This window comes from Zea mays, chromosome 9 (assembly GCF_902167145.1).
Source record: "Zea mays cultivar B73 chromosome 9, Zm-B73-REFERENCE-NAM-5.0, whole genome shotgun sequence".
Lineage (NCBI taxonomy): Eukaryota > Viridiplantae > Streptophyta > Magnoliopsida > Poales > Poaceae > Zea > Zea mays.
In genome coordinates, this window is record NC_050104.1 from 134202627 (window position 1) to 134227718 (window position 25092).

General features: G+C 43.8%; 1 protein-coding gene across 2 annotated transcripts; it reads left to right on the top strand.

The window, feature by feature from the left end:
* The first annotated feature begins 7222 nt into the window (after window positions 1-7222).
* Window positions 7223-24998, top strand: LOC732781 (telomerase reverse transcriptase catalytic subunit). 2 transcript variants are annotated; one of them, NM_001112400.1, is given in 12 exon segments: window positions 7323-7668; window positions 7812-7892; window positions 8552-8617; window positions 8688-8861; window positions 9044-9475; window positions 12253-12379; window positions 18408-18537; window positions 19507-19606; window positions 20840-21925; window positions 23169-23671; window positions 24049-24315; window positions 24451-24724. In NM_001112400.1, coding segments are annotated over 12 exon segments (3567 nt in total). In that variant the 5' UTR covers window positions 7323-7341.
* Window positions 24999-25092: the final 94 nt, after the last annotated feature.

Consider the following 25092-nt stretch of genomic DNA (forward strand, 5'->3'; position numbering starts at 1 on the left):
ATCAAAATGGCGGACAATCCCGTCGAGCATAGCCGCACTAAACACATAGCCATTCGGTATCACTTTTAAAGGGATCACCAACAAAAGGGAGATATCGAGATTTCATACAATAATACTAAAGATCAATTAGCCGATATCTTTACCAAGCCTCTTGATGAACAAACCTTTAACAAACTTAGGCATGAGCTAAATATTCTTGATTCTAGGAACTTCTTTTGTTGACTTGCACACATAGCTCCTTTATATATCTTTGATCATGTCTCTTTCATATGCTATGACTAATGTGTTTTCAAGTCTATTTTAAACCAAGTCATAGGTGTATTGAAAGGAAATTGGAGTCTTCGGCAAAGACAAAGGCTTCAACTCCGTAACTCATCCTTCGCCATCACTCCGAGCAACTCTCCATCTTTGGGGAGAAAAGGACTTCGTTCTTTGGTATAATCATCACTCATTTATTTATGACCAAAGGGGGAGAGAGTATTTTTAAATGGCTCTAATGACTCCGTTTTTGCGATTCATGCCAAAGGGGGAGAAAGTATTAGCCCAAAGCAAAAGGACCGCACCACCACCTAATTTTAAAAAGAGTTTTTCAATTAGTATGACTCTCAATTGATAAATTTAAAATTGGCATCTTATTGTGTTCAAAAGGGGAGAAAGTAGCTTTTCAAAAGTGATATATCAAAACCTTCTTGAACACTAAGAGGAGAATTTTATTTAGGGGGAGTTTTGTTTAGTCAAAGGAAAAGCATTTGAAACAGGGGGATAAAATTTCAAATCTTGAATATGCTTCGCAAAATCTTATTCATTTGCCTTTGACTATTTGTAAAAGAACTTTGAAAAGATTTACAAAAGAATTTGCAAAAACAAATCATGTGGTGCAAGCGTGGTCCAAAATGTCAAAAATTAAAGAAACAATCCATGCATATCTTATAATTATTTATATTGGCTCAATTCCAAGCAACCTTTGCACTTACATTATGCAAACTAGTTCAATTATGCACTTCTATATTTGCTTTGGTTTGTGTTGGCATCAATCACCAAAAAGAGGGAGATTGAAAGGGAATTAGGCTTACACCTATTTCCCAAATAATTTTGGTGGTTGAATTGCCCAACACAAATAATTGGACTAACTAGTTTGCTCTAGTGTACAAGTTATACAGGTGCCAAAGGTTCACACTTAGCCAATAAAAAGACCAAGTGTGGGGTTCAACAAAGAGAGCAAGGGATAACCGAAGGCACCCCTGGTTTGGCGCACCGGACTGTCTGGTGTGCCACCGGACAGTGTCCGGTGCACCAGAGGACTTCACGCTGAACTCCTCACCTTCGGGAAAATCCAGAGGCGCTCCGCTATAATTCACCGGACTGTCCGGTGTACACCGGACAGTGTCCGGTGCCCCAGATAAGAGCGGCTCTGGAACTCGCCAGCTTCGGGAATTTGCTCCGCTATAATTCACCGGACATGTCCGGTGTACACCGGACTGTCCGGTGAACCAGCAGAGCAACGACTACTTCGCGCCAACGGTCACCTGCAGGCACATTTAATGCGCGCCAGAAGCGCGCAGAAGTCAGGCACACGCGAGACGGTGCACCAGACAATCTATAGTACTTGTCCGGTGTACACCGGACAGCCAGGTGGGCCCAGAAGTCAGAAGCTTCAACGGTCGGAACCCAACGGCCTGGTGACGTGGCTGGCGCACCGGACATGTCCGGTGCACCATACGACAGTCAGCCACCACCAAACGGCTAGTTTGGTGGTTGGGGCTATAAATACCCCCAACCACCCCACATTCAAGTCATCCAAGTTTTCCTATTTCAACTACTTACAAGAGTTCTAGCATTCAATTCTAGACACACCCAAGTGATCAAATCCTCTCCAAACTCCACACAACGCCCTAGTGATTAGTGAGAGAGATTTGCTTGTGTTCTTTCGAGCTCTTGCGCTTGGATTGCTTTCTTCTTTCTTTGATTCTTCATCGCGATCAAACTCACTTGTAATTGAGGCAAGAGACACCAATCTTGTGGTGATCCTTGTGGGAACTTTGTGTTCCAAGTGATTGAGAAGAGAAAGCTCACTCGGTCCAAGGGACCGTTTGAGAGAGGGAAAGGGTTGAAAGAGACCCGGTCTTTGTGACCACCTCAACGGGGAGTAGGTTTGCGAGAACCGAACCTCGGTAAAACAAATCCACGTGTCTCACTCCTTATTCGCTTGCAATTTGTTTTGCACCCTCTCTTGCGGACTCGATTATATTTCTAACGCTAACCCGACTTGTAGTTGTGATTACTTTTGAGAATTTAAGTTTCGCCCTATTCACCCCCCTCTAGGCGACTTTCAGTTTGCCTAGGGGTACGGAAAGTAAAGGAACACATTTAGGAACGCGAGGATAACGAAGAGGTGTCTTACTATACTTCTTACGCTCTTGGCGCTTTGAAGATGTGGACTCGGCACCGGAGGTGAAAGGTGAGGAAGAATCGGTCTCGTAGTAGACCACCTTCTTCATTTTCCTTTTCTTCTTGTCACCCTTGCTATGTGACTTGATGGAGCCGGCAGATTCCTCCTTATGCTCCTTGTGCTTGTCACCGGCCTCCTTCGACGGAGTCCGCTCTTCATTCTTCTTTCCTGAAGATCCAGGCTTCTCCCCGGTGACTATCTCCCTTTTGGTGTGTTCTCCCGACATCACTTTGAGTTGTTAGACTCTAATGAAGTACCGAGCTTTGATACCAATTGAAAGTCGCCTAGAGGGGGGTGAGTAGGCGAAACCTGAAAATTATAAACTCTGAGCACGTACTTCACTTGGGGTTAGGGTTAGAAATAAATAATAGCGAATTAAGAGTGCAGAAGATAGTTCCTCTTGCTTTGAGTTGCTCAATCAATACGGATAACTTTGGGAGCAAACTCAAAACGATGTGAGTAAGAGAACTTTAGAGAGAGAGAGGACAGGGGAGAAACAAACCGAGTGGTGAAGATCAACACTAATGAACACAGTGATTTGTTTCCCGATGTTCGGTTCCAATGAACCTACTACCCGTTGAGGAGGCCACAAAGGCCGGGTCTATTTCAACCCTTTCCCTCTCTCAATCGGTCACTTAGACCGGTTGAGTGCTTCTCCTTAATCACTCGGGTTACTAAGACCCCGCAAGAATCACCACACAATTAGGTGCCTCTTGCTTGCTTTACAAAACACTTGAGAAGCTTAGAATGAAAAGAAGAAAGCAACCAAGCAACAAGAGCAACAAAAGAAATACAAATCACCCTCTCTCAAGTCACTAAGCACTTTTGATCACTTAACTTGATTTTGGAGCTTGGAGAGGATTTGATGTTTTGATTGTGTCTTTGGAGTATATTCTTTTGCTCTAGTATTGAATGAAGAAGTTGGAATGCTTGGATTGCTTGAATGGTGATGGTTGGGATATTTATAAACCCAACCACTATTCTAGCCGTTGGCTGACTTTCCTGTCGATGGGCACACCGGACAGTCCGGTGGTGCACCAGACACTCCACTGTTCACTGTCCAGTGAGTGCCACGTCAGCCGACCGTTGGGGTTTGGAGTGGTTGACCGTTGAAGTCTTCTATCCTTTTGCTGCACCGGACAGTCCGGTGTAGCCTGTCATTGCAGACTGACTTCTGACTTTTGCGCTGTTGACTGCCCCACGATCAGCGCAGTCGATCGTTGGGCGAATATGATCGTTGCTCTGTTGTCTCACCGGATAGTCTGGTGGTACACCATACAGTCCGATGATTTTTAGTGAACGAGTGCTGAGAAAACCCAAGAGCAGCTAGTTCACGGAGTGCTCCAGTCAGGGCACCAGACAGTGTCCGGTGCGCCACATGCTACTGCAATTCTATTTTCCTCCAATAGTGTAGAGTTCCCCCAAGGTCAATTTTTTGTATGTTTATGTGAACTTTATGCACCTGAGAAAAATATCAACTAGACAAACTAGTTAGTCCATATGATTTGTTATGGACGTCAAATACCAAAATCGATTATAGGAAATATTGAGGCCATTTCCCTTTCACCTTCTATCGCAAAAATTCTAATATGCTATACAACGTCTTGTGGCCCTCTTTAAAATCTAGGCACAACACATTTTTATAGTCCTCTAACATATACTCCGATTTTTTCTAACCTTTTCGTTCTCATAATTTTTTCTTCATCATGCAACATTTGTGATATAGCGTTGTTTTGTTTAGGCTCTTCGGTCTCACCCATTACAACAATCACATATGAAGTATACTAAGTATAGATCAGAATTGTGTTGTCATCCTCCTCTTCTTTGTCCTCTAGAACTTATGTTTCGTCGTGTTTGGTCCAGCAAGTATAGTTAGGCTTGAAACCACTTGGTAGCAAGTGAAGATAAATTGGTGGTGAAGAGTGTTTTTCTCGTTCTTACAAGTATGATTATGTGATATCTTTTGTTTGTTTGGATGGAATAGCAAAAACAAATAAAAAGGTGTCTACTGGTCACTTTGCCGAGTGTCAACGTCATAGCACTCAGCAAAAAAGATACACCTATGCACCGGTAAAGTCCCTTTGCCGAGTGTTGTGGCTTTGACACTCGGCAGAGAAGCAACCTTTACCGAGTGCCTCGTAGTACACTCGGCAAAGATACTGACAAAGTGGTATGCGGGCGATCTCTTCGCCGAGTGCTAGTTCGGCGGACACTCGGCAAAGAGGGAAACTATTTGCCGAGTGTCAGTACAGTAGACACTCGGCAAAGGAGAACTCTTTGCCGAGTATTACTCGGTGGGCACTCGACACCGGCTCCGTCGCCGTGATGACGACTTTTCTTTGCCGGATACCGGTTGACACTCGACAAAGTATTTGCCGAGTGCCTGATAAAAAGTACTCGACAAAGAAGTCGTTGCCGATGTACAGTTCACCGAGCTTTTTTTGCCGAGTGTTACATTCGACAAAGTCTTCATCGAGTGTTTTTCAGGCTTTGCCGAATGCTTCAGACACTCGGCAAAGAAACTATTTCCGGTAGTGTATGTGTGTGTATGTTTGTACAATGAGACGCACATCATGCATGGATACCTTGAGTTTGCTTTTCTATATTAACAACGACATGAGTGAGTAATTTAGAAGCACATGTAGAAATATTTTGGCTTACCTTTTGCAATAAAAATATAGGTTATTATTTACAATTAATCTAGTTATTTTAATTATAAAATATGACTAATTTAGATGAAACTTATAGGTTTGTTCCCTATATTAGTTTTTTCTTACCAATAATCATAGAAGCAAATAATTTAGAAGTATATATATATATAATTGTTTCAATATTTTTATAATAACTTGTGTATATAGTTTAGATTTGCAAGTTTTCAACCTCCATGCCCTCCCATCGGTTCTGCTTAGAGATGTCAATGGGGAATTCCTCACCGGGTTATAGCATCACGTACCCATCCCCATACCCATCCCTATACCCATCATGGGTACAAAACTCATCCCATACCCATCCCCATTCGGGTTTTGGGTCCCCAATGGGTCCTCATCCCCAATTAAGGGATAACTAGGTACTAACATGTAGCACAAACAATCTAGATTTCAGACATCACTATATCGGCAAACACTCATCCATGAACCATGATCCATTCATCCATCCATCAGAAAAGAAATAAGTACTTCGGGACCGATAGAAGAAATGGAGAAATAGAGTTTGCTCACCTTCCTTGCTCACCATCTGAGTACGTTGGCGCCTGAGAATCCATGGTCGTCACCGTCGTATGGGCATGGCGTAGCATATGGCTAGTTATTTTAGGGTTTTATTTTTTGCTAGTCTACTAGTTGCTTTGTCGTGTTGCCTTTGTTGGGCTAGGACCTGGGCCTGGTGCGCTGCCGTGCTGGGCTTGGTGTCCGGCTCGGCCTCAACTCATTCATACAGACACGACAGGTGTACACGTATGAAATACCCATGGGTAATCGGGTTCGGATTATTGCTTCCCAAACCCATACCCGTTTACCCAATGGTTGGAGATTTTGTCCCATATCCATACCCGTGGGGACAATTTTCGTCTCATACCCATACCCTAATAGGGGAATTCCCCACGGGTTGGCAGGTATCGGGTCCCCATTGACATCTTTAGTTCTGCTGCCTGCCTTACTCGATCTCGCTAGATGTGGGCAAGGTAACACTCTGCTAGTGTGTCAGAGTAAAATCAAATCTATGTGGCTTCAAAACTTAGGCTATGTTTGGTTTCAATTAGTCTTAGAACTAAACTTTAGTCCTAGGACTAAACTTTAGTCCCTACTTGTTTGGTTATAGTGACTAAATAGATTCTAAAGTCATTAAATACATTGTCCAAAGACTCAAATGCCCTTGGAATACACTCATGTGGGCTTTTAGTATCTTTTAGCACCTATATGAAGGACTAAAGACTAAATCATTTTAGTTCATATTTTAGTCCTAGTGTTTGGCAAAAAAGGGACTAAATGAGACTAAAAACTAGAGACTAATCTTTAGTCCCTCTAACCAAACACCCCTTATTCCCTTTTACTTGTTCATGGTTGGAACGAGGTCTTGTCAAAACAAGAATGTTCTTTTTTGTTCCATTTTAGTTAGAGTTTGGGGTTTTCAAATCGGGACCAGATTAGTTGGATTTAATAATATGGTTTCTGAAGTGCAATAGCCATAGGATCTCTCAACAAGGATAATCTCGCAACAACGACATTTGATCAAGAATTGGATGTTGGAAATTCTGATTTTGGCATGGTCCTGTTTGTTTCAGCTTTTTTCAGTTTTTGCCCACCAGAAGCTGCAACAGTCTGCCAAGCGCTTAGTTTTTCAACCGTCCAAAATCAACATAAACATAGAATCGGCTGAGTCGTTAAGATAATAGGAAACCATCACTTTTACATGCTAAACCAGGTTGACTCTTTTATTTTTCCTCCGCATGTAATCTCCACGGTACTTTATTCTCTCCACAACCAGATTCTCCCTACAATCAAATTATCGGATAAGCTCCTCAGAAAAAAGGTGAACCAAACATGCCCATTATTACTTCTTTTATTTTACTACCGTTTCATGTCCTAATATGAGACGATCGGTGTTGTAACCATGTAAATTTTCCTATGTTTTAGACATGACATACTATGCTGTAATATTTTAATTAGCAGCACACCACATATCTATACATATGCTATTATTGCACTATTTTTTAGTGCACGCGTGACGCGCAGCTTTAAAATCCCGCCCAATTCCCATTGCCCGGGAGTCGGGCCTCGCCGCTCCAAAACCCCGCTCAATCCCCATTCCTCCTCGGGAGTCGGGTTCGCCGCTTCGGCTTTCATTTCCCCTCCCGCCCACCTCTCCCTCTCTCCGCCGGACGATCGCCTTTCACGATGGCTCGCCGACGCCGCCGTGTCTTCCGCGGCAGGGTGCCCCCGGACCTCCACCGGGCCTACGGCGCACTTGCACGCACTCTCGGCCACGCCGTCCTCTCACTCATCCCGCCGCCGACGCAGGCGGGCACACCCTGCTCTGCCTGCCGCGGACGCGGAGGCGCCGGTTGCCTCGCGTGCCGCCGCTGGGAGTACCTCCTCCGCGATGGTGACCCGGTCGCGTACCGCAGCCTCATCACCCGCGCTGTCTGCGCCGTCGCGCCGTCCGGGTCTGCAACCCCGCCGCCGCTGTACACGCCGGGGAATGGCGGGCACTCACAGGCCAAGGTTCTGTACGATGGCGCTTTTCCACTTCCGTTCTTTCATTTCCTTTCTTGTTTTGTGCCTACACTGCATAGATCTTGTTTGTTGCCTACTCCGTATTTGAGATTCCCGCCCGGTTGTCTGCCTGCATGTTACTCGACGTTTAGCTCGTTGGGGTGGCGATCAAGTTGATGATGATGGATCGGGCGTGTACAACAACGAACGTCCTCTCCAGCGGTTGCCGTGCGGTATTAATTAATGGCTTCTAAATCGTACAGAATGACTGGCACAGTACTATTAATATCTACGTCTTCCATTCCCTTCTCCATATGTTTATCCATACACATAAATCCAAGTAAAAGTAAAGCATTTTCATAGTTTTTAGACAATACCGTATTTTGTAGGAATACCATTTCTCTACTAACTATTAAGCGCTCAACGTAGTATACCATAAGATGGTTGGTTTAATTCCTCAAAACTGTGTTTTCAAAACATTGGGGTATTTTTGTAGTGTTAGAAACTCCACTCTACCCAAAGTTTCATGGCATTACTAGTTTTTTGGGGTCTAAATACCATGTTTTACAGTGTTATCCAAACAATATCTAGTATTTTTGGAGCTAGCCAAAACTATGGTATTATCATAACAATTTCAAAGTATAATACTGTAAAACCATGGTTTTGAGAGACATTGCTATCAAACAGGCCTTACATAGCTTTGCATTTTTTCCTTACTAAATTAAGTATGTGAAGTGAAACCAAACCTGTCTCCTTGCCGAATATGGCCGAAATCTTAAAAGGGTGTCTTGGAGACAGCCTGTAAACCCTGTCAAACCATTAAATGCTAACTTACTGTCTGTATTGCTGTCTGTTGCTCCTTCTATTTACTTGAAATCCTTATTTGTATCAGGGTGGCCAAACTACTTGTGTTATTGAGCTTGTTTCTTCTTCATCTTGGGACATTCTCTTGCATAGGGTCAGTAAAGGTTTTTTTATGATGAATGATGTCTGTATTGCATTTTCTTGACATCAATTGTTGTTTTTAGATTGGGGATTTACTCATGTGCTATATTCTAAGGCATTCATCAATATTTTTGCCTGTTAAGAAGAATGTTTTTTTTCAAGTAACTGGCCTCCCGCTCAATGATTTCCTGCAAAAGCCTATGTTTGCGAGTGCGGCAAAGAATCAACAACCCCAATCCACGAAAGGAAAATACTTGGTAAGAAATTATGTTCAGCTGTTCTAAAGAGCACATTCAAATCTTTAGAACACTTTCAAAATAAATCTATGAATTTATGCCTCAATAGCTCTAACTTTGTTGTAGGAAATCCTATGTTTCTCTTGTGTAGTCCTTGGATTGTTATTGTTGTTTTAGCTGATTACTTGTCTTTGTGACCTCAGTGCTATCTGTGCCAGAACCCAGAGAGGTCACAAATCATTTATGGAGGCTATGCCAATAATTCCAAAGTTGCATGTTCAGAACTTCCTTTGACTAATGGACCAATAAAGTGTTCCAATTTAGACAATCAAAATTCTAGGAAAAGAAAAAGGCTGTACAAATGGCAACGCCTCAAAAAACAGAAGCAGATTTTTCCTAGTTCCGAGGACAAATCATTAACTAGTCAGAGTGAAATAAGCACCAATGGGTTTGGTGTCCATGATGTTTTATTGGAGGACTTATGTGCTACAGTGAAGGATAAATCACAGTTTTTGGAACCGACAGTAGATAATGATTCCTTAGCAATGAATATTAGAACTTCCCAGTGTAACAGTACATCAAGAATTCAATCTACATCCCCGCAAGTTGGACTTCCCAATTTCATGCATCTCAATGTCAGTACTTTCTCAATCATTTCATAAGTTATTATTTCATTCGACAATTAGATCTTTTACTATTGTTTCTATAACCTGGTTTGTTTATGTACAAATGACTGTTTTTAATACTAAGTATTAGCTTGATGCATCCTTGACTATATGTGGGAGTGAACAAGAGTATGCAAGAAACAGGCCCATGCCTTGTGACTAGCACATTTAAACCGTGTCCCAAAAACATATCTTGCTTAAGTTTTGAGTTACTCATCTGCAAATTGGGGATTCCTAATGTTATTTTTTCCTTTTTAGATGATTGGATCAGTTTATTTATACCTTTTACTCTAAACCTTAGGATATGGCAATACATTCTCGGAAACATTATATATTTGTTTCTGTTAGACTATGTGTGTGTGAGTGTGTGTGGGTCGGCACCACTGTTGGGCTGCCGGCCCATTAGGGTTAGGGTTTCCTGTGTCTCTATATATTGTAACCCCATCTATCATCAATACGACTTTACAATTTCACATGGTATCAGATTAGGGTTTCTTTCCTCACTCCCACCCAGCAGCCGCCGTCGGCTCTCCTCCCACGCACAGCCGCCACCCAGCCCTGGACCAGCCGCCGCCCCCCGGGAGGCTCATCCTTCCCTCCCGGGGGCGGCCTCCCTCCTCCCAGCCGCTGCAGCAGAGCCCCTCGCGCCGCCGGGCCTCGGCCAAGTCTTCTTCCACCTCTAACCTTCAAGCGGCGGCCGCTCGTCGCTCCCTGTCCGCAGCCGCCGAGCCGCCGGCGCCGCCGCGTCCCCAAGCGGGCTCGGGCGCTGCTCCTCCGGTCGGGGGCGGCCCTGGCGCGGGGCGCGTCCAGGCGGCCGTGCACGGGCGCGGCCGGCCCCGGCGGCTTGGGCTCGGGCAGCACCGGCGCGGAGGCACGGGCGCAGGCAGCCCCGACGCGGGCGCGCTGTGCCGGCTAGGCGCGGCTGCGGCCACGGCCCGCCGGCGAGCTCCTGCCCCCATGGACGCCGGCCACCTCTCCTACGCGACCGCCGCCGCCGCACCAAGGGGATCCGGAGCCGCCGCCGCCGGGGAGCGCTCCTTCTTCCACCGTCGGTCGCCGGAGCCGCCCACACCCTCCTTGGCTCGGCGCCCCCTGCTGCGCGGCCCCTGCCGCGACCCTCCCTGGCGCGGCGCCCCCAAGCCGCCGCCGTTGGTCCGCTGCCCTCTCCTTTCCCTCATGCCGGCCAGCCCCTCCCCTTTCGGCCAGCCCCTCCCCTTCCCTGGCTGCACGCATGCCGCCTCACTGGCCGTGGGCGCGGCCCTCCCCTTCCCCGGCCTCCCAAGCCGCCGCCATCGGATCCGCGCGCCCCTGTGTCTGCGTCGCTAGATTCGCGAGCCTGCCGGCGCGCGCCGGCATTCTCTCCCTAGTGTCGATCACCTCGACCAGCAGCACCAAGTAGCACCACCCTTCGAACTTCTCCCGTCGCCGGTGCTGCCAACACCCCTTGCCAGGTCCGGCGCAGGCCCCTGCCCGGCTGGACCCGCCCCGCCGCCCACCCCTTCATCACCCTCGTTGGATCCGTCGCTGCCGCGGCCTTCCCGGCCGGATCCACGTTGCTGCGACCTTTCCGGCTCGATCCGCCGTCCCTTTGGCTGGATCGCATCTTCCCGTTCGGATCCGTCGCTGCCGTGGCCTTCCCGACCGGATCCGACATTCCCCTTCTTTTCTGCCGCGGGCACGGACACCATGACCGGCGCAGACGCGTGCGCTGCCGTCGGCCTCCCTGGCGGGGCTCCTTGACGCCTGGACGATCGAAGAAGCAAGAAGGTCGACCTGCTGGTGCTCTTTTGTTGTGTCGCCCTGCCGATCGTTGACGCTCGAACGTCGACCCCTCCCGAAGATCAGGCTTTTGCTGCGCGTCTTCCGACCGCGACCACCTCGACTTCGGCTACCTCGGCATCTAGGGGCTATCGTCTTCTTGGAGCACACACCGGCCTCTACTCCAGCCGCAACATTCGCACCATCATGACGTTGCGACTGCGGGGGGATTTCAACCCGTCGGCTCCTACCTTCGGCCTCTACTCCAGTCTCATCGTGTGTGGTGCCCCCGTTGCGACTGCGGGGGGATGTTAGACTATGTGTGTGTGAGTGTGTGTGGGTCGGCACCACTGTTGGGCTGCCGGCCCATTAGGGTTAGGGTTTCCTGTGTCTCTATATATTGTAACCCCATCTATCATCAATACGACTTTACAATTTCACAGTTTCCTGGTTTTACTTCTAGCATTTACTTTACTTGAGGATATATCAGCATATTTTAGGAAGCATTACATATTTGTTTCCTGTTTTTCTGTAGCCATCTTCCTCAACACATGGTGGTTGCTACGTTTTTTTAGAATCCACAAATGAATAACCGTTACCTTTCATAACGTTAGATGTATATGTATTGTATTTTCCCTCTACTTTGATATTTTTATTTGCGTTTGTGTATACCTGTACATCTAGCCCTTTGGGCCTTGTAATACAGTTAGATTAGCCACATTCTAACACATACATTTTGGTATTTCAGTGGGTACCTTGCAGTTGAAGCGTACAAATCACCATTCAATTTTTTGGTGAATGTGATGTGTACAGTACTTATGCAACTAATTCTTTTTGCATATATTGATTGTTCATATAAGTTTTTTTTGCTGTTGCATCTTAGCTTTGAGTGTTCTTGAAATTAAGAGGTCTGAGCAATTTAATATCTTATTCATGATATCATGAATCAATAATACAATTAATGTTTGTGTTATGTCTTTGACTTACAGAATGGTCTCATCTGCTTCAATTGCTTAATGTTGAATTCCTCCAAACGTGTCTCAGTAGATTTGCTTATATCAAGACATACTATCTTCTACAATAGAAAGACTTCCTATAACGTCTTCCATGGCAACCGTATCCTTTTCTACTTTATGTGTTGGCTTACACATGTAGCGTATGTTGAATTGTTGATAGTGTCTCTTTGCTGGTAATCATTTGAATAGCTTTAAATGAAAAAAAGCCAAGTTACTCCTACCAAACGGCTGGGATGTTGGAGCACGAGGCAATGAGAATCTGTGATATGGTTCCACTACTTTCTAGGTTGCATTCTGTAATATCCCTGTTAACATTGGTGTTGTTGGCCCATGTGGGCCAGGTTGTGTACTTGTATTGGTGTCTGGTGGTTTAGTAGTTTAGTACCACCTTGGATTATAATCCTTGTAGCTCCAAACATAGTTACACATTTATTAGAGCTATTGCTTTGTACATAGACGAGACTTTCAGAAACTAGATTTTTGTGACCACATGACTATAACTTTGACCACATAGTTTTTTTATTCTGACATTCAGAGTGAAAGGCAGCTCAATAAACAGTGTAGCTTTGAATTCCTTTCCTGTTTAATATCTTTAATGCCTTCTCCACTGAAAAGAAGTCAATCCGGGTAATGGATTGAAAGAGCATTTTTTTTTGTAACTACACATATGATCAAACATCCTATAGCCAAATTTTAACGGTATCACAAACTACAAAAACTTGATGCATATCAGCAGAAGTATTTTAGTTATCACATTTTCTTGAATGCAAGCTTAATAATCAGACCCCACAATTCTAGTTTGAGCAAGCGCAAAGCACTCCTTGTCCCCTTCAATTGCTAGATAAAGAAAACACTCAAACAGTACATAGATCGAGAAAAAAAATAAAGTGACACTATTACACTAAGCACACAAGCACTCTTGCTGCAAAATAAATTTGGTGAAGGATAAAAAAATACATGGCTCATTTGCGCATTAGTCGCAACACTGCATGTAGTATTAGGACCTGTTTGAATCCATGGTGCTAAAGTTTAGCATTACACTTTTAACTAAACTTTAGTACATAGAGATCCAAACATGAACACTAAAATATGCTTAAAGTGAAGTGCTAAACTTTAACACCCAATAGCAGTTTAGCTCCTCAAGGTGTGCTAAACTTTAGCATGCTAAAGTTTATTTTTGTTGAAAAAATGGCAGGAGCTCTGCCTTTCAATTAAGATAGGGAAGAGGTTATGTACATGCTTAGAATTAAAAAGGAGCACGCTCCCAACAGGTAACCGGGCAGCACTAAGGTGCAAAAGAAACCAAGGAAAAACTCTACGGTGAGAGCTTTTTCCACTGCCATTGTCCATGCGAAAACCTTGCACTTGTTTTCAGCATGTGCTTTCTAGATTAGGCTGGACCGGAAAGGTCTGAAGGAGCCTCTAAACTGGACACGGTAAGCTGAGCGAGCGGAGTATGTTCCGTCTGCCGTCCATCTCCATAGAATGGAGTCCCTCAAGCCAGACGTAAGGTGGGTGTCCTAGGTTTTGACCCAAAGGGAGACGAACTCCTGCATCTGGGTTGCAGTGGTGATTCGTCCTCGCAGCGCGTTGATCCAGTGGTTATCCCGGAGCTCCATGAACACCGATCCGTTTTTCGTCCTGGATATCACAAATAGGCTAGGAGCTAAGTGGCATGGCGCTTCTCCATCAAGCCAAGCGTCATGCCAGAAACGACATCTATGGCCATCTCCAACGACGACCCTTGTTGAGGTAGTGAAAAGTGCTTGATCAGTGCCGTCCGTCGGGGTATCGATGCCAGCCCAAGGCTTGGTATCATCCACCCATTCCTGCCATAACCAACGTAGGTGTAAAGCCCTGCCGAATTTATCAAGGTCTGGTATCCCTAAACCGCCCAAGTCCTTCGGTCTTGTGACCGTTGCCCAATTCACTAGGCAGTGGCCCCCGTTGGCGTTTTCTTCTCCTTTCCAGAGGAAGGATCTTCTGATTCTGTCGATTCCCAAGTCCTTCGGTCTTGTGACCGTTGCCCAATTCACTAGGCAGTGGCCCCCGTTGGCGTTTTCTTCTCCTTTCCAGAGGAAGGATCTTCTGATTCTGTCGATTCTCTTACGGGCCCAGACTGCGAGCGGGAACACCGTCAGATGATAGGTTGGTATGGAAGAGAGGACCGATGAGACAAGAGTGAGACGACCGGCTCTATTCAGCCACTTCCCTTTCCAGCCAGGGAGTCTGTGAGCAATACGTTCGATGAGCGGCTGAACGTGCACTTTCTTTAGAGGGCGTGTATGGAGCTGCAGGCCAAGGTAGCGGCATGGGAAAGATTCTATGATCCCATTGAAGGGCTCAAGGACGTGGTCTAGCTCGATGTCTTCACAACGTATTGGATGAACAGAGCCTTTTTCTAGGTTTATGCGGAGACCAGAGAAATGCCCAAAAGCCTGGAGAATCTCCACGACCGCCTGCATGTCTTGTCTGACCGGGTTTAGGAGAATGGCAACATCATCTGCGTATAACAAGGTTCTCCATCTAGCCGTCTCTTCGGGCAACGAGGAAAGTGTGCCATGGTTGGTTGCAAGGTCAAGTATGCGTTGCAGAGGGTCCATAGCTAGGATGAATAGCAAAGGCGAGAGAGGGTCTCCCTGACGCACCCCCTGGCATGGAAAAGCTTTGGGCCCGGCTGGCCGTTAATGAGCTCAGGGGAGGTGGCCGTGTGCAAGAGAATGGACACCCATTCGCGCCACCGCTGACCAAAGTCCAGAACATGCAGTACTTCGATGAGGTAGCTCCAGTTGATTGTGTCAAAAGCCTTATGGATGTCGAGCTTCATGAAGAGTGCAGGCGTCTTATGTCTATGCATTTCCCTAATGGTGGATTGCACGTAGAGGAAATTATCATGGATGCTTCTCTTCTTGATGAAAGCACTTTGACAGTTGGAAACCATATCATTTAGGTGGGGGGGGGGGCGAGTTTGTTGGCCAGCAGCTTGGCGAAGATTTTAGCGATGCTGTGGCATGCTAAAGTTTAACACATGGGATCCAAACCGGCCCTTAGTTTAGATAGGTTTTAGCAACACATCAGAGTTAAATACGAAGTGGCACTCGTGATTCAATTTCAGGAAACAAGTGTTGAAACTTGTAACAACTTGGGCAGAAAATGTTAGGCAAATTCAGGAGCTAAGGTATGTGATCGCACCATAATGGTGTGAAGCTCCTGTACCTTACATATGGATTTGAATTCTTAGCTAACGTCCAATCTAAAGTAGCATCTAACAAAATTGTACACTTACCTCTAGCTGAGTTGGTTAGGTGGTCTGATTAGCACTCCTCAGGTCATGAGTTCGAATCTCAGTGGGAGCAAATTTCAGGTTGAGGTTAAAAAAGGTCACTCGTGGTTGTGTGCACATGAGATGGACTGACCTATGGAGGGCGGATCCTCGTGTAGGGGCTAGGAGGGCTCAAAGTACGAGTAAAGATCTGGCCTATAGGAGGCGGTCATGTTGCACGAGGGACAACTTTCGTGAACTTTCTCGGTTGGGGCTCCGATTGAGCTTCTTAGTATAATATCGCAGGGGTGGTCTTTCCCCTACCATCCGAGTTTTTTTTGATAATGGAACATTTGTAGCATTGTGATATTGGTTAAAAAAGTACAATTTTGTGATAATTTTGGTCTTGTAAGTGTAGTTCCCTTCGAATTTACTCAATCTTAAAGCTTGTAAAGGTAGAACATGAGTAATACAATGGTTGGACACCCAGTGGCCAGTTGTGGTGCCAGCCAGCCAGGTCACCTTGAGTTTTGCAGAAAAAGCATTGACTTTTATGAGCAAATGCTTTCATAGTTATATGTGATCATGTTGTGGGCTTTTGGCATTAGACACCTTCCTTTACTCTTAGTGTCAATGCTATGGGGATTGTTCTGCCAAGGTGTCATGGGCATCATAGGGAGCGGTCACTCATGTGGGGCCGCACCTATGCGCGCCAAAAGCGAGAGGCCGCAGGGGGCGCTGGCAGCAACGCGCGCAAGGAAGGCACGGGCGCTGGCAGCAGCGCGCGCAAGGAAGGCATGGCAAAGGAAAGTGACTGATTTGGTGGCTAAATTGATAGACCTAAATTGTAGGGGAGATAATTCCAATTAGTCACTTGCCTAATTAGTGGTTGCCTAGTTGGTCAACCGGTGGCCTATATATAGGCCTGTACGCCGGAGACAAAGAAATAATGAATATATTATCAAACCAATCTCTCTCTCTTGCAATGACTCTCAAGCGCCTAGGGCTGCTACCCTAGAACCAAGCCTGCGACAGAGGGTATAACCTCGTCGGAGAAGACAGCTATCCCCATGGACCGAACACCTGGTATCAGCTCCAGGTTATCCTCACCACCACCAGCCGCCCATCCCTCACCACCACCAGCCGCCGCAACGCCCTCCCACCCGCCCTCTCCATCTCCAGCTGCATTCACTCGGCTCGAAGAGAGTTTTGGCCGTTTCGCAGAGAAGTGGGATCAGTTCGTTGTGATGTTCCACCGCTACAAGGAGAAGACAGAGAAGGAACTCCAAGCAACGGAGCGGCTTCAGGCGGCAGCGCGAGGGTTCCTGGCACGCCGCCAGATACAGTCCCTTCGTGGGGAGAAGCACCTTGCTGTGGCCTCCAGGGCCACCCCATGGCCGTCATCACATGAGCAGGCCGTGGTGCGCCTGCAAGCCGCAGTGCGCGGCTTCCTTGTTAGGCGGGAGGTGCGGAAGCTGCACTTGCTGATCAGCTCATTGCTGCACCAACTCGCAGCCTGCGCACCCAACTACCAGGTCTCGTCTATACTTTTTGAACCCACTGCAGAAGTCGAGATCTGGTTATGCAGCCCCCCTGCACGGCCAAAGAGGGTCGTCTCCTTCATTCGGGCACCTGCCTTGGTGCTGGACAGACCCAACATAAGAACGAGCTGGTTCCTCCTCCACCTTTCATCCAACGTGAAGTCCTCAGTTCAGCTCTTTCTTTGGGATCCAGGAGGACAGGAGGACATAACTGCAGTTCAAATTTATATTTTAGTTCCACAATTATTTTGTATTTTCGTCTTAAATAATAAAGGTAAGCCGAGATGTAAAAGGCTTAACCTTAAGTCGTGTCAGGTAAGTCTATGGCAGCTCGAGGACGAGCTGGTCCTCAAGGGAGGGGGAGATGTCATGAGCATCATAGGGAGTGGTCACCACCATGCAGTCCGCACCCGCAGGAAAGGAAAGCAACAATCTGTGCCAAGGCTAGGAGGAAAGAGAGGATTAGTTGCTATCCAAGGTCAGGAGGAAAGATAGGATACCCCTTTTTATTGAATTGATTCAGTATTATCAGAATGCAAGTCCTCCCCTTGAATTTACAGGATACCCCTTTTTCCTCTCAATGGGATTACATCCCGAGTTATTGTGAAAAAAAGAGGTTATGGAAGTAAATATTCTCGCATTTATTGCTACAACATTGTTCATTCTAGTTCCTACTGCCTTTTTACTTATTATTTATGTAAAAACAGCCAGTCAAAATGATTAATTGGAATTCATTGAAGAAATGAAAAAGGGATTAAAGAAAATAAAAATCCAAGTCTTAAATGAAAGGGTCTGGTTGGAATCATAAAGTTGCTATTGTTAGTCCTTAATTCTAGGAGCCGATTAGCTCTAGTCATGCCGGCCAATGGCTATATATAGCCCCTGTACTCGGCAGTTGGAAGGGGGAAGGAATTATCAAACCAATCTCTCTCTCTCTCTCTCTCTCTTGCAATGACTCTCAAGCGCCTAGGGCTGCTACCCTAGAACCAAGCTTGCGGCAGAGGGGTATAACCTCGCCGGAGAAGACAACTATCCTCATGGACCGAAGGTCCATGACACAAGGATTGAGTTTTTTAAAGCATGTAAAGGGTATACAAATTTTTGTTTGTGTTTGTTCAGTATATGATTTTCTTCTGCCCAATGTGCTGATTCTGGCAATGTAGATTTAGGATTTGTGCAGTACCTCTAGGAGCATAGAAGTACTAAACATGTTACAATAATAATATTTTTTCTTCCACCAATTAACCCTTTTTGCCTTTTTGGCAATAACTGCTTTTATGATTTTCCATGCAGTATTCTATGCTAGTTTTCCTTAATGCTGTTAGACATATTAAACAAAAGGAAAATACCAGATGCATTATCACTTATAATACATATATTTGGATTCAAGGGATGCTGCGCAAAGTTATTGAAATGCAACTGCCATGTGTCTACTACAACAAATTCTAATTGCATGTGAGTCAAATATGTAACGGAGTATATTATTAGTAAGGTTTATGAAGTGATGCAGCTTTTTAAAATTTAAAATTAACCAGCTTTTTAAAATTTAACATTAACAAGCTTTAGACTAAACGTGGATATTTCGTCGTTAAGCAAAAGTCCGTTCAATGGAACATTTTCATGTGATTGGCAAAGGTGGGTCCAGTACATAGGTCCATAATGGAGTACACTCATCACCATATGCTGCTCTATGGACATATAATGTTGGTTTCGTACTGATCCAGATCATGAAAACTGATGATGTATGCAGGTTGCAGGGTAATGTTTGTTTCAGCTTTTTGTTTGCTATAGTCTCTTTTCTATCAAAAGCAGATATTACTTAAAATATCCTTTCTGTTGGAAATAATATGCCTCAACTGATATGTCTGTTGATTGAGATGAGCTACATATATATAGGAGAGAAGAGGGGAAGGGCGCAGCCCTGATGCAACCCATCAGATCACAACCGATCTGTTGGGGATTACTCTGCTAAACAGATAAGGCAACAACTCTATATCTATAACAGAATCCTAGCAGAACTGGACTCCTATAGATACCTCCCTTTCCTAACAGAATTGGACTCCTATAGACACCAGCCCTTGGGCGTGTACAGATAGGCACAAGTTGTCTAACAATTTCAAGGCAGTAATTTTTTTTTGCTGAACCTTCAGATCCTAATATACTTATGTGTAATTACTGCCAGGTGATTAAAACTTCACATTCTAGATGTTGATACAGCCATTGGTTGGAATGGACAAATCAATAGTTTTTTCCCACTAAGCTACTTGTGTTTACAGGCTATACATCCATGTTTACTTATCCTTTTCTCTTCCAATTAAAGATCATACGTTTACAGGCTACACGCCTATGTTTACTCATCATCCTTTAACGTTTTTTTTCTTATTGACTTCATTAATGTAAATTTCTAAGGTTTTTTGTTTTCAGGTGTCTTTCGCTGCCTAAACTAATGAATAAGCTCATCAGAAATTCTAAGCGCTGCCAGTATAGGAAACTATTTCTGAAGCATTGTCCTGTCAATTCCAAGGTACATATGAACATATTTAACTGTTTTCAATTATGTAAGACGCATTTGTTAGGCAGTAGGGTATGACCGACCTGTTGGGCTGCACATCCCAGCCTTCCTTGGGCCTGTGCCCGCACATGATTAGGATAAATATCATTGAGATATTATTTACAGGGATTATCATTGATTCCATAAGCCAAATCCTAGGCCTTCCTTGCTTATATATCAATATATGTGTAATTCATCATCCTCAATAACCAATCTACTATTCTCCTGTACTTGCGTAGTGTTTACGACACCCAACAGAGAAGTTCGTTGTTACTCTGTCTTTATAATTTGTTTTCGTTGCAACACTTACTATCCTAAAGTTCTGTCTTGTCAAAAATCTGGTATGTCATCTGAACTTTATTATAGGATTACAGATCGTGAAAGATAGAATACATTAGACTACATTGTAGGTTTTCTTATTTTTAGTGAAGAATGAGTGTATGATTCATTTCATTGAGTTTCATAAAATATGAAACACTCAAGTTTTTGTTGATTTATTTAGCTTCTGACAGAACTATACACGTTATTCAGATTCAAAATAGATTAATGCCACAACTGACTTGTTCAAACTACTGAAAAAACTCGACCTGCGGGGGTAAGACAACCCTCAAACATTATATAAATAAGATCTTTTCACGTAGATCGAGAAAACCCTTGAACCCCTACTCCACCCATACACAACATCACCGTAGCCCATGTGAGAACAACCGCGTCCGAGGACTTAGCCTTAGACAGTTAGACCTATGCTTTGGCGTGAGACAAACAAGAGGATTTTTATATCTCCAGCCTGAAATTCGCTCCCACGGGGATCAGAGAGTCAAACTCTGGACCTGAGGGATGCTACTCAGACCATCTAACCAACTCAACTAGAGACCCTTTAGCCTTGTTCAAACTACTGACTTGGGGATGTGTTGCTTAACATTGAGAAAATGTAGTGTATACATTTATAAATTTCTGACTTTTATAGAAAAATCATGGCTATCCAATAGAAATATGAAAGGGCATGTTGGTTGTTGTAGCATCGGATATTAGTTCTCAACTGTTATATTTGCTTAACAAACCAAATCAAATTGTTCAACATAGGCCCGTGTTCTGCCTTGAGTTGCTATAGTATTTGACATATGCATTATATGTGTTGTGTGCTGGCAAAAATGATAATGAGCATGTATAATGAAAACTAAATGATTGAAGTAATATTCTTAACAGTGTGCAGCTGATGTTGCCAAGAACCATAATAACAAGGCACACTTTTTAATTGGAGGAAAATCGGCATACTATGATCAGTCTTATGTTCAATTGGAGGCTTACAGTACACATCAACAAGTAGTTTCATTCATCTGGGCAGTGTTGACACGAATTATACCTGAGCCGTTGCTTGGAAACTCTAGCAGCAAGAGATCTTTAAGGATAAACATTTGGAAATTTATAAAGTTGCGTAGGTTTGAATCATTTTGCTTGAGCGATTGTATTGGTGAGCTGAAAGTATCACATTATTCTTGGTTATCAAATATTGGATTTTCTGATTGCTTTTGCTCTGCTCTAATGGAGAAAGAAATTTGGTCATCAAATGGTTCCGAGGAGGAGAAACTTCAAAATCTTCTGCGTTGTTGGATTAGTTGGATGTTTTCTGATATAGTGATACCATTAGTCCAGTCATATTTTTATGTTACAGAAAGGGAATCTAGGCGATATGATGTTTTATATTATCCAAAGACAGTTTGGAGAAACTTGACTAGTACAGCTATTGCTTCCCTAAACAGACAAAACTTCAGGATTTTGCGTGGTACATCCAGGAAAGAAGCAATCCAGTCATGCTATTTTTCAACAGTGAGGTTCATTCCAAAAGCAAAAGATATGAGACCATTAGTAAATCTCAGAGCTCAATCAAAAAATGCCCTCCTCAATAATTGTCACCTGATTATAAACAAAGTAAAGGATGAGAATCCAGACAAGTTTGGTTCTTCTGTTTTTGATTACAATAATGTGCATCAAAATATCTGGCATTTTATTTCTTCAGTAAGAAGTCACCTGAAGGAAAAAATAAAGATATATATAGTTGTTGCCGATGTATCGAAGGCATTCGATTGCATTACTCATGATATGTTACTGAAAGTTGTGGATGATGCATTGAAATGTGATGACTATGTTCTGAGGAAATGCAAAAAAGTAGTTTGCAACTGGTCTAAGAATGCCATCTACCGTTTCGATTCAAATGTTTCTATCAGCAACGGTGATAATGTATGTGATTTTTTGATTCAGTTATCATCAAGGGGTGGCATTTTAGTCGACCAGGTACTATATCATAACCCATTTCAAATTTCTGTGCACGATTTGCCTCTTGAACATACTGTGCTACATAGTACATATAGCTATTAACAAATCTTTATGTGAACTTTTAATAGGTAACTACTGAAATGGAAATATAATATTCATGCCCTTGGCGTTTCTGTTCATTCTTATAACTACTGAAATGGAATTATAATATTTATGCAACTACAGAAATGCAATTATAAAATTCATTCCCTTACTGTTTCTGTTCATCCTTATCTGAGTAGAATTCCAGAAATAATGAAGGTCATCATCACCGAAGCACAATGTATTAGAAGTGAAGGGAAAACATGATACTTTTTGGGCCCTAGGTTAGCTTTACTGGTTGCAAACAAGTTCACAAAAGATATGAATGGAAGACCTTCATGTAAAGCATTCTTATTTGCATTAATTAATTTTGTCCATGTAAACATGACCTTCATGCTACGATATTTACAAGGGACAAGATCCAACTGTTTACTTTATGCTTCTGATAGCCCCTTCAGCTTCATGCTTACTCTGATGCCACTTGCCACTTGGGTGAGTGATCCCAGATCCCATTGAACGTCGCTCTATTACAATTTATGGCATTCTTCTTGGACCCTCTCTTATTGCATGGAAATCTAAGCAAGTAGGCATATCTCGATCTAGTACGGAAGCGGAACTTTAAGCCCTTGCCACTACTACTGCTGAAATTATTTGGTTGTGGTGGCTCTTGGCTGATCTTTGTGTCTCATGTGACATTCCTACCTCTTTTATGTGCTCATGATCATGTGAAGCATGAACTTACTAAACACATTGGTGTTGATGCATCGTATACTCGGTCTCATTGTCATCAGAAGAATCTTTAATATGTGCCCTCGAAACCACAATTGGCTGATTTCTTCACAAAAGCACAAACTAGACCACAACATCACCACTTCCATTTGATCAAACTCAAAGTTTTAGTTCCTCCACTTTCACCTTGAGTTTGAGGTTGGGGGGGGGTGTTAAGGTCCATGAGACCCATACTACCTCTCTTGTCAATCCCAAGGTTAGTAACACTCCTGTGGCTCTCGGTAAAAAGGTGCTAGGACGACTTTACCTGTAAGTTGACTATATAGTGATCCTGTTACATCCTTCATGCTACAGTTGTGTTTTTGCTTGGCAATTTGTTTACTAACTCTAGTTCTATAATCAACTGTCAGTCAGCACAATATCAAATAACCTTTTCTCTATCGAAAATCAGGGAAAAAGTTGCAAGATACGGAAGAAAGAGATTCAATGTTTCCTTTCCAAGCAAGTGAAGTGCAACATTTTGAAGATTGGGCAAAACTTCTACTCACAACGAGTAGGCATCATTCAAGGAAACAAGTTATCTCCCAACCTTTGTTCCCTGTACTTTGGTCACCTTGAAAATTCTGAGCTATTGAAATCTCTTCATGATAACAAGATTGATTCAGAAAAGGATGTTTTAACACCTAGAAGTTTATTAATGAGGTTCATTGACGATTTCATATTCATATCTTTCTCCAAGGAGCAAGCTCTAAATTTCTTCAATAGGATGAGAAGAGGGTTTGTCAACTACAACTGCTACATGAATGACAGCAAATATGGTTTCAACTTCGAGGTTGCAAACAGTGAACATTGTAGTAATAGGATCTACAAGGGTGATGATGGATTCTCTTTCATACCATGGAGTGGCTTGCTTATAAATTGTGAAACTTTGGAAATTCAAGCTGATTATACAAGGTATGCCTATCGGTATTAGGTTTAGTTGGTGAATTCAATACATTAATAATGAGATATGGAGATGAACTTTACTGCTCCATCTAGTTTGTGTCAAGATACTCACTGGGTAGTTGTGGACTACTGTTTTTTTTTCTTTCTAATCAATATCAACTTAAAACAGTTTGGTTTTTGCCATATTTGGTGTTGAAATCTTGGCATTCCTTTATTGTGATTTTTTATGCTAGTAATCTATTTATTCATGGACAGAGGGAATAATTATATGTCTTACTACCTAATTTTGTTCCTGGCCATTTTTGCTCTCTTTGACAAAGTATCAGAGAACTTAGTTTTGTCTGCCAAAACAGTGTCGTGGAAGTAACGGGGTGCATTTTAAACAGGTATCTGGACATCCATATTTCCTCCACCATCACTGCTAAGATGCATTCTTCAGCGAAGTACCTTGAGAGCAAGCTGTGTCATTACATGCGTCCGAAGTGTCATCCCATTTTCTTTGATTCTGTGATCAACTCACCAGGCACAGTAAGACTGAACATATATCAAAATTTCCTCTTATGCGCAATGAAGTTTCACTGTTATTTCCGGAGCATGCCTGATCCCGGTATCATGAAACCGGAGCTACTGCATATAATTAAGAGAACGTTCAGGTACCAAATTATCTTCAGTTATTTATAGCGATGTGTAAATGGTGCTATATTTTCTTATTCACTGACTGTATTAGCTAACAAAGATTCAGTCAAAATGTATTGCCAGTTGTGACTTCCATATTTCTGGTGAAACAGATATATGCATAGCCTCGTCGCCAAACGGATGCACGAAGCGGAACTGCAATACGACGTGCGCCCAGTTCTGAAGCTTAGGCGAAAGGAAACCATGTGGCTTGGCCTGTCAGCGTACCTTCGAGTGCTTCAGAAAAAGCAATCACGTTACAGTGAATTGTTGGCGTCGCTGAGAGAAGAAATTGGGAGATGTGGTCATCTGGACCGTCACAACGATGCTTTGCGCTACGCTGTAGATGACTCTCACTCGTCAGTGTTCTGGAAGTTTAAGTTCTAGAAGGAAACTGGGAGAGTAGAAGATTGCTGGAGCTAGTGTCTTTTGTGAACAGGAACCTTTGGTGTCCAAGTGACAGACGAGTGGGGTCAAACATGGTCGAGACTTTTGTTTTGATATATACTCCCGCCATTTCGTAATGGGCATTCATGGCCTTGGATCTATCCGTTTCACAATGCTAGCTTCTACATACAGATGGGCACACTAATATGCGTCCTGCTGTACCTCACACGATATAGCTTCTACAGATGCAACTCTTTTTGTCGGGAATATGCCAGTTTGGTTCTCATACGATAGCTTCTACTACACAGATGGGCAACCCCAGCAGGTGGTCGCCGCTGATCAACCTGTTTGCCATGCTCGTTGGTCGC

Excerpts from the sequence above, each read along its gene's own strand:
- LOC732781 (XM_020543860.2), top strand. The coding sequence starts at position 7,342 with ATGGCTCGCCGACGCCGCCGTGTCTTCCGCGGCAGGGTGCCCCCGGAC. Across the intron at positions 8,862-9,043 it reads CCACGAAAGGAAAATACTTG|TGCTATCTGTGCCAGAACCC; the intron begins GTAAGAAATTAT and ends TTGTGACCTCAG. Across the intron at positions 24,316-24,450 it reads ATAATTAAGAGAACGTTCAG|ATATATGCATAGCCTCGTCG; the intron begins GTACCAAATTAT and ends CTGGTGAAACAG.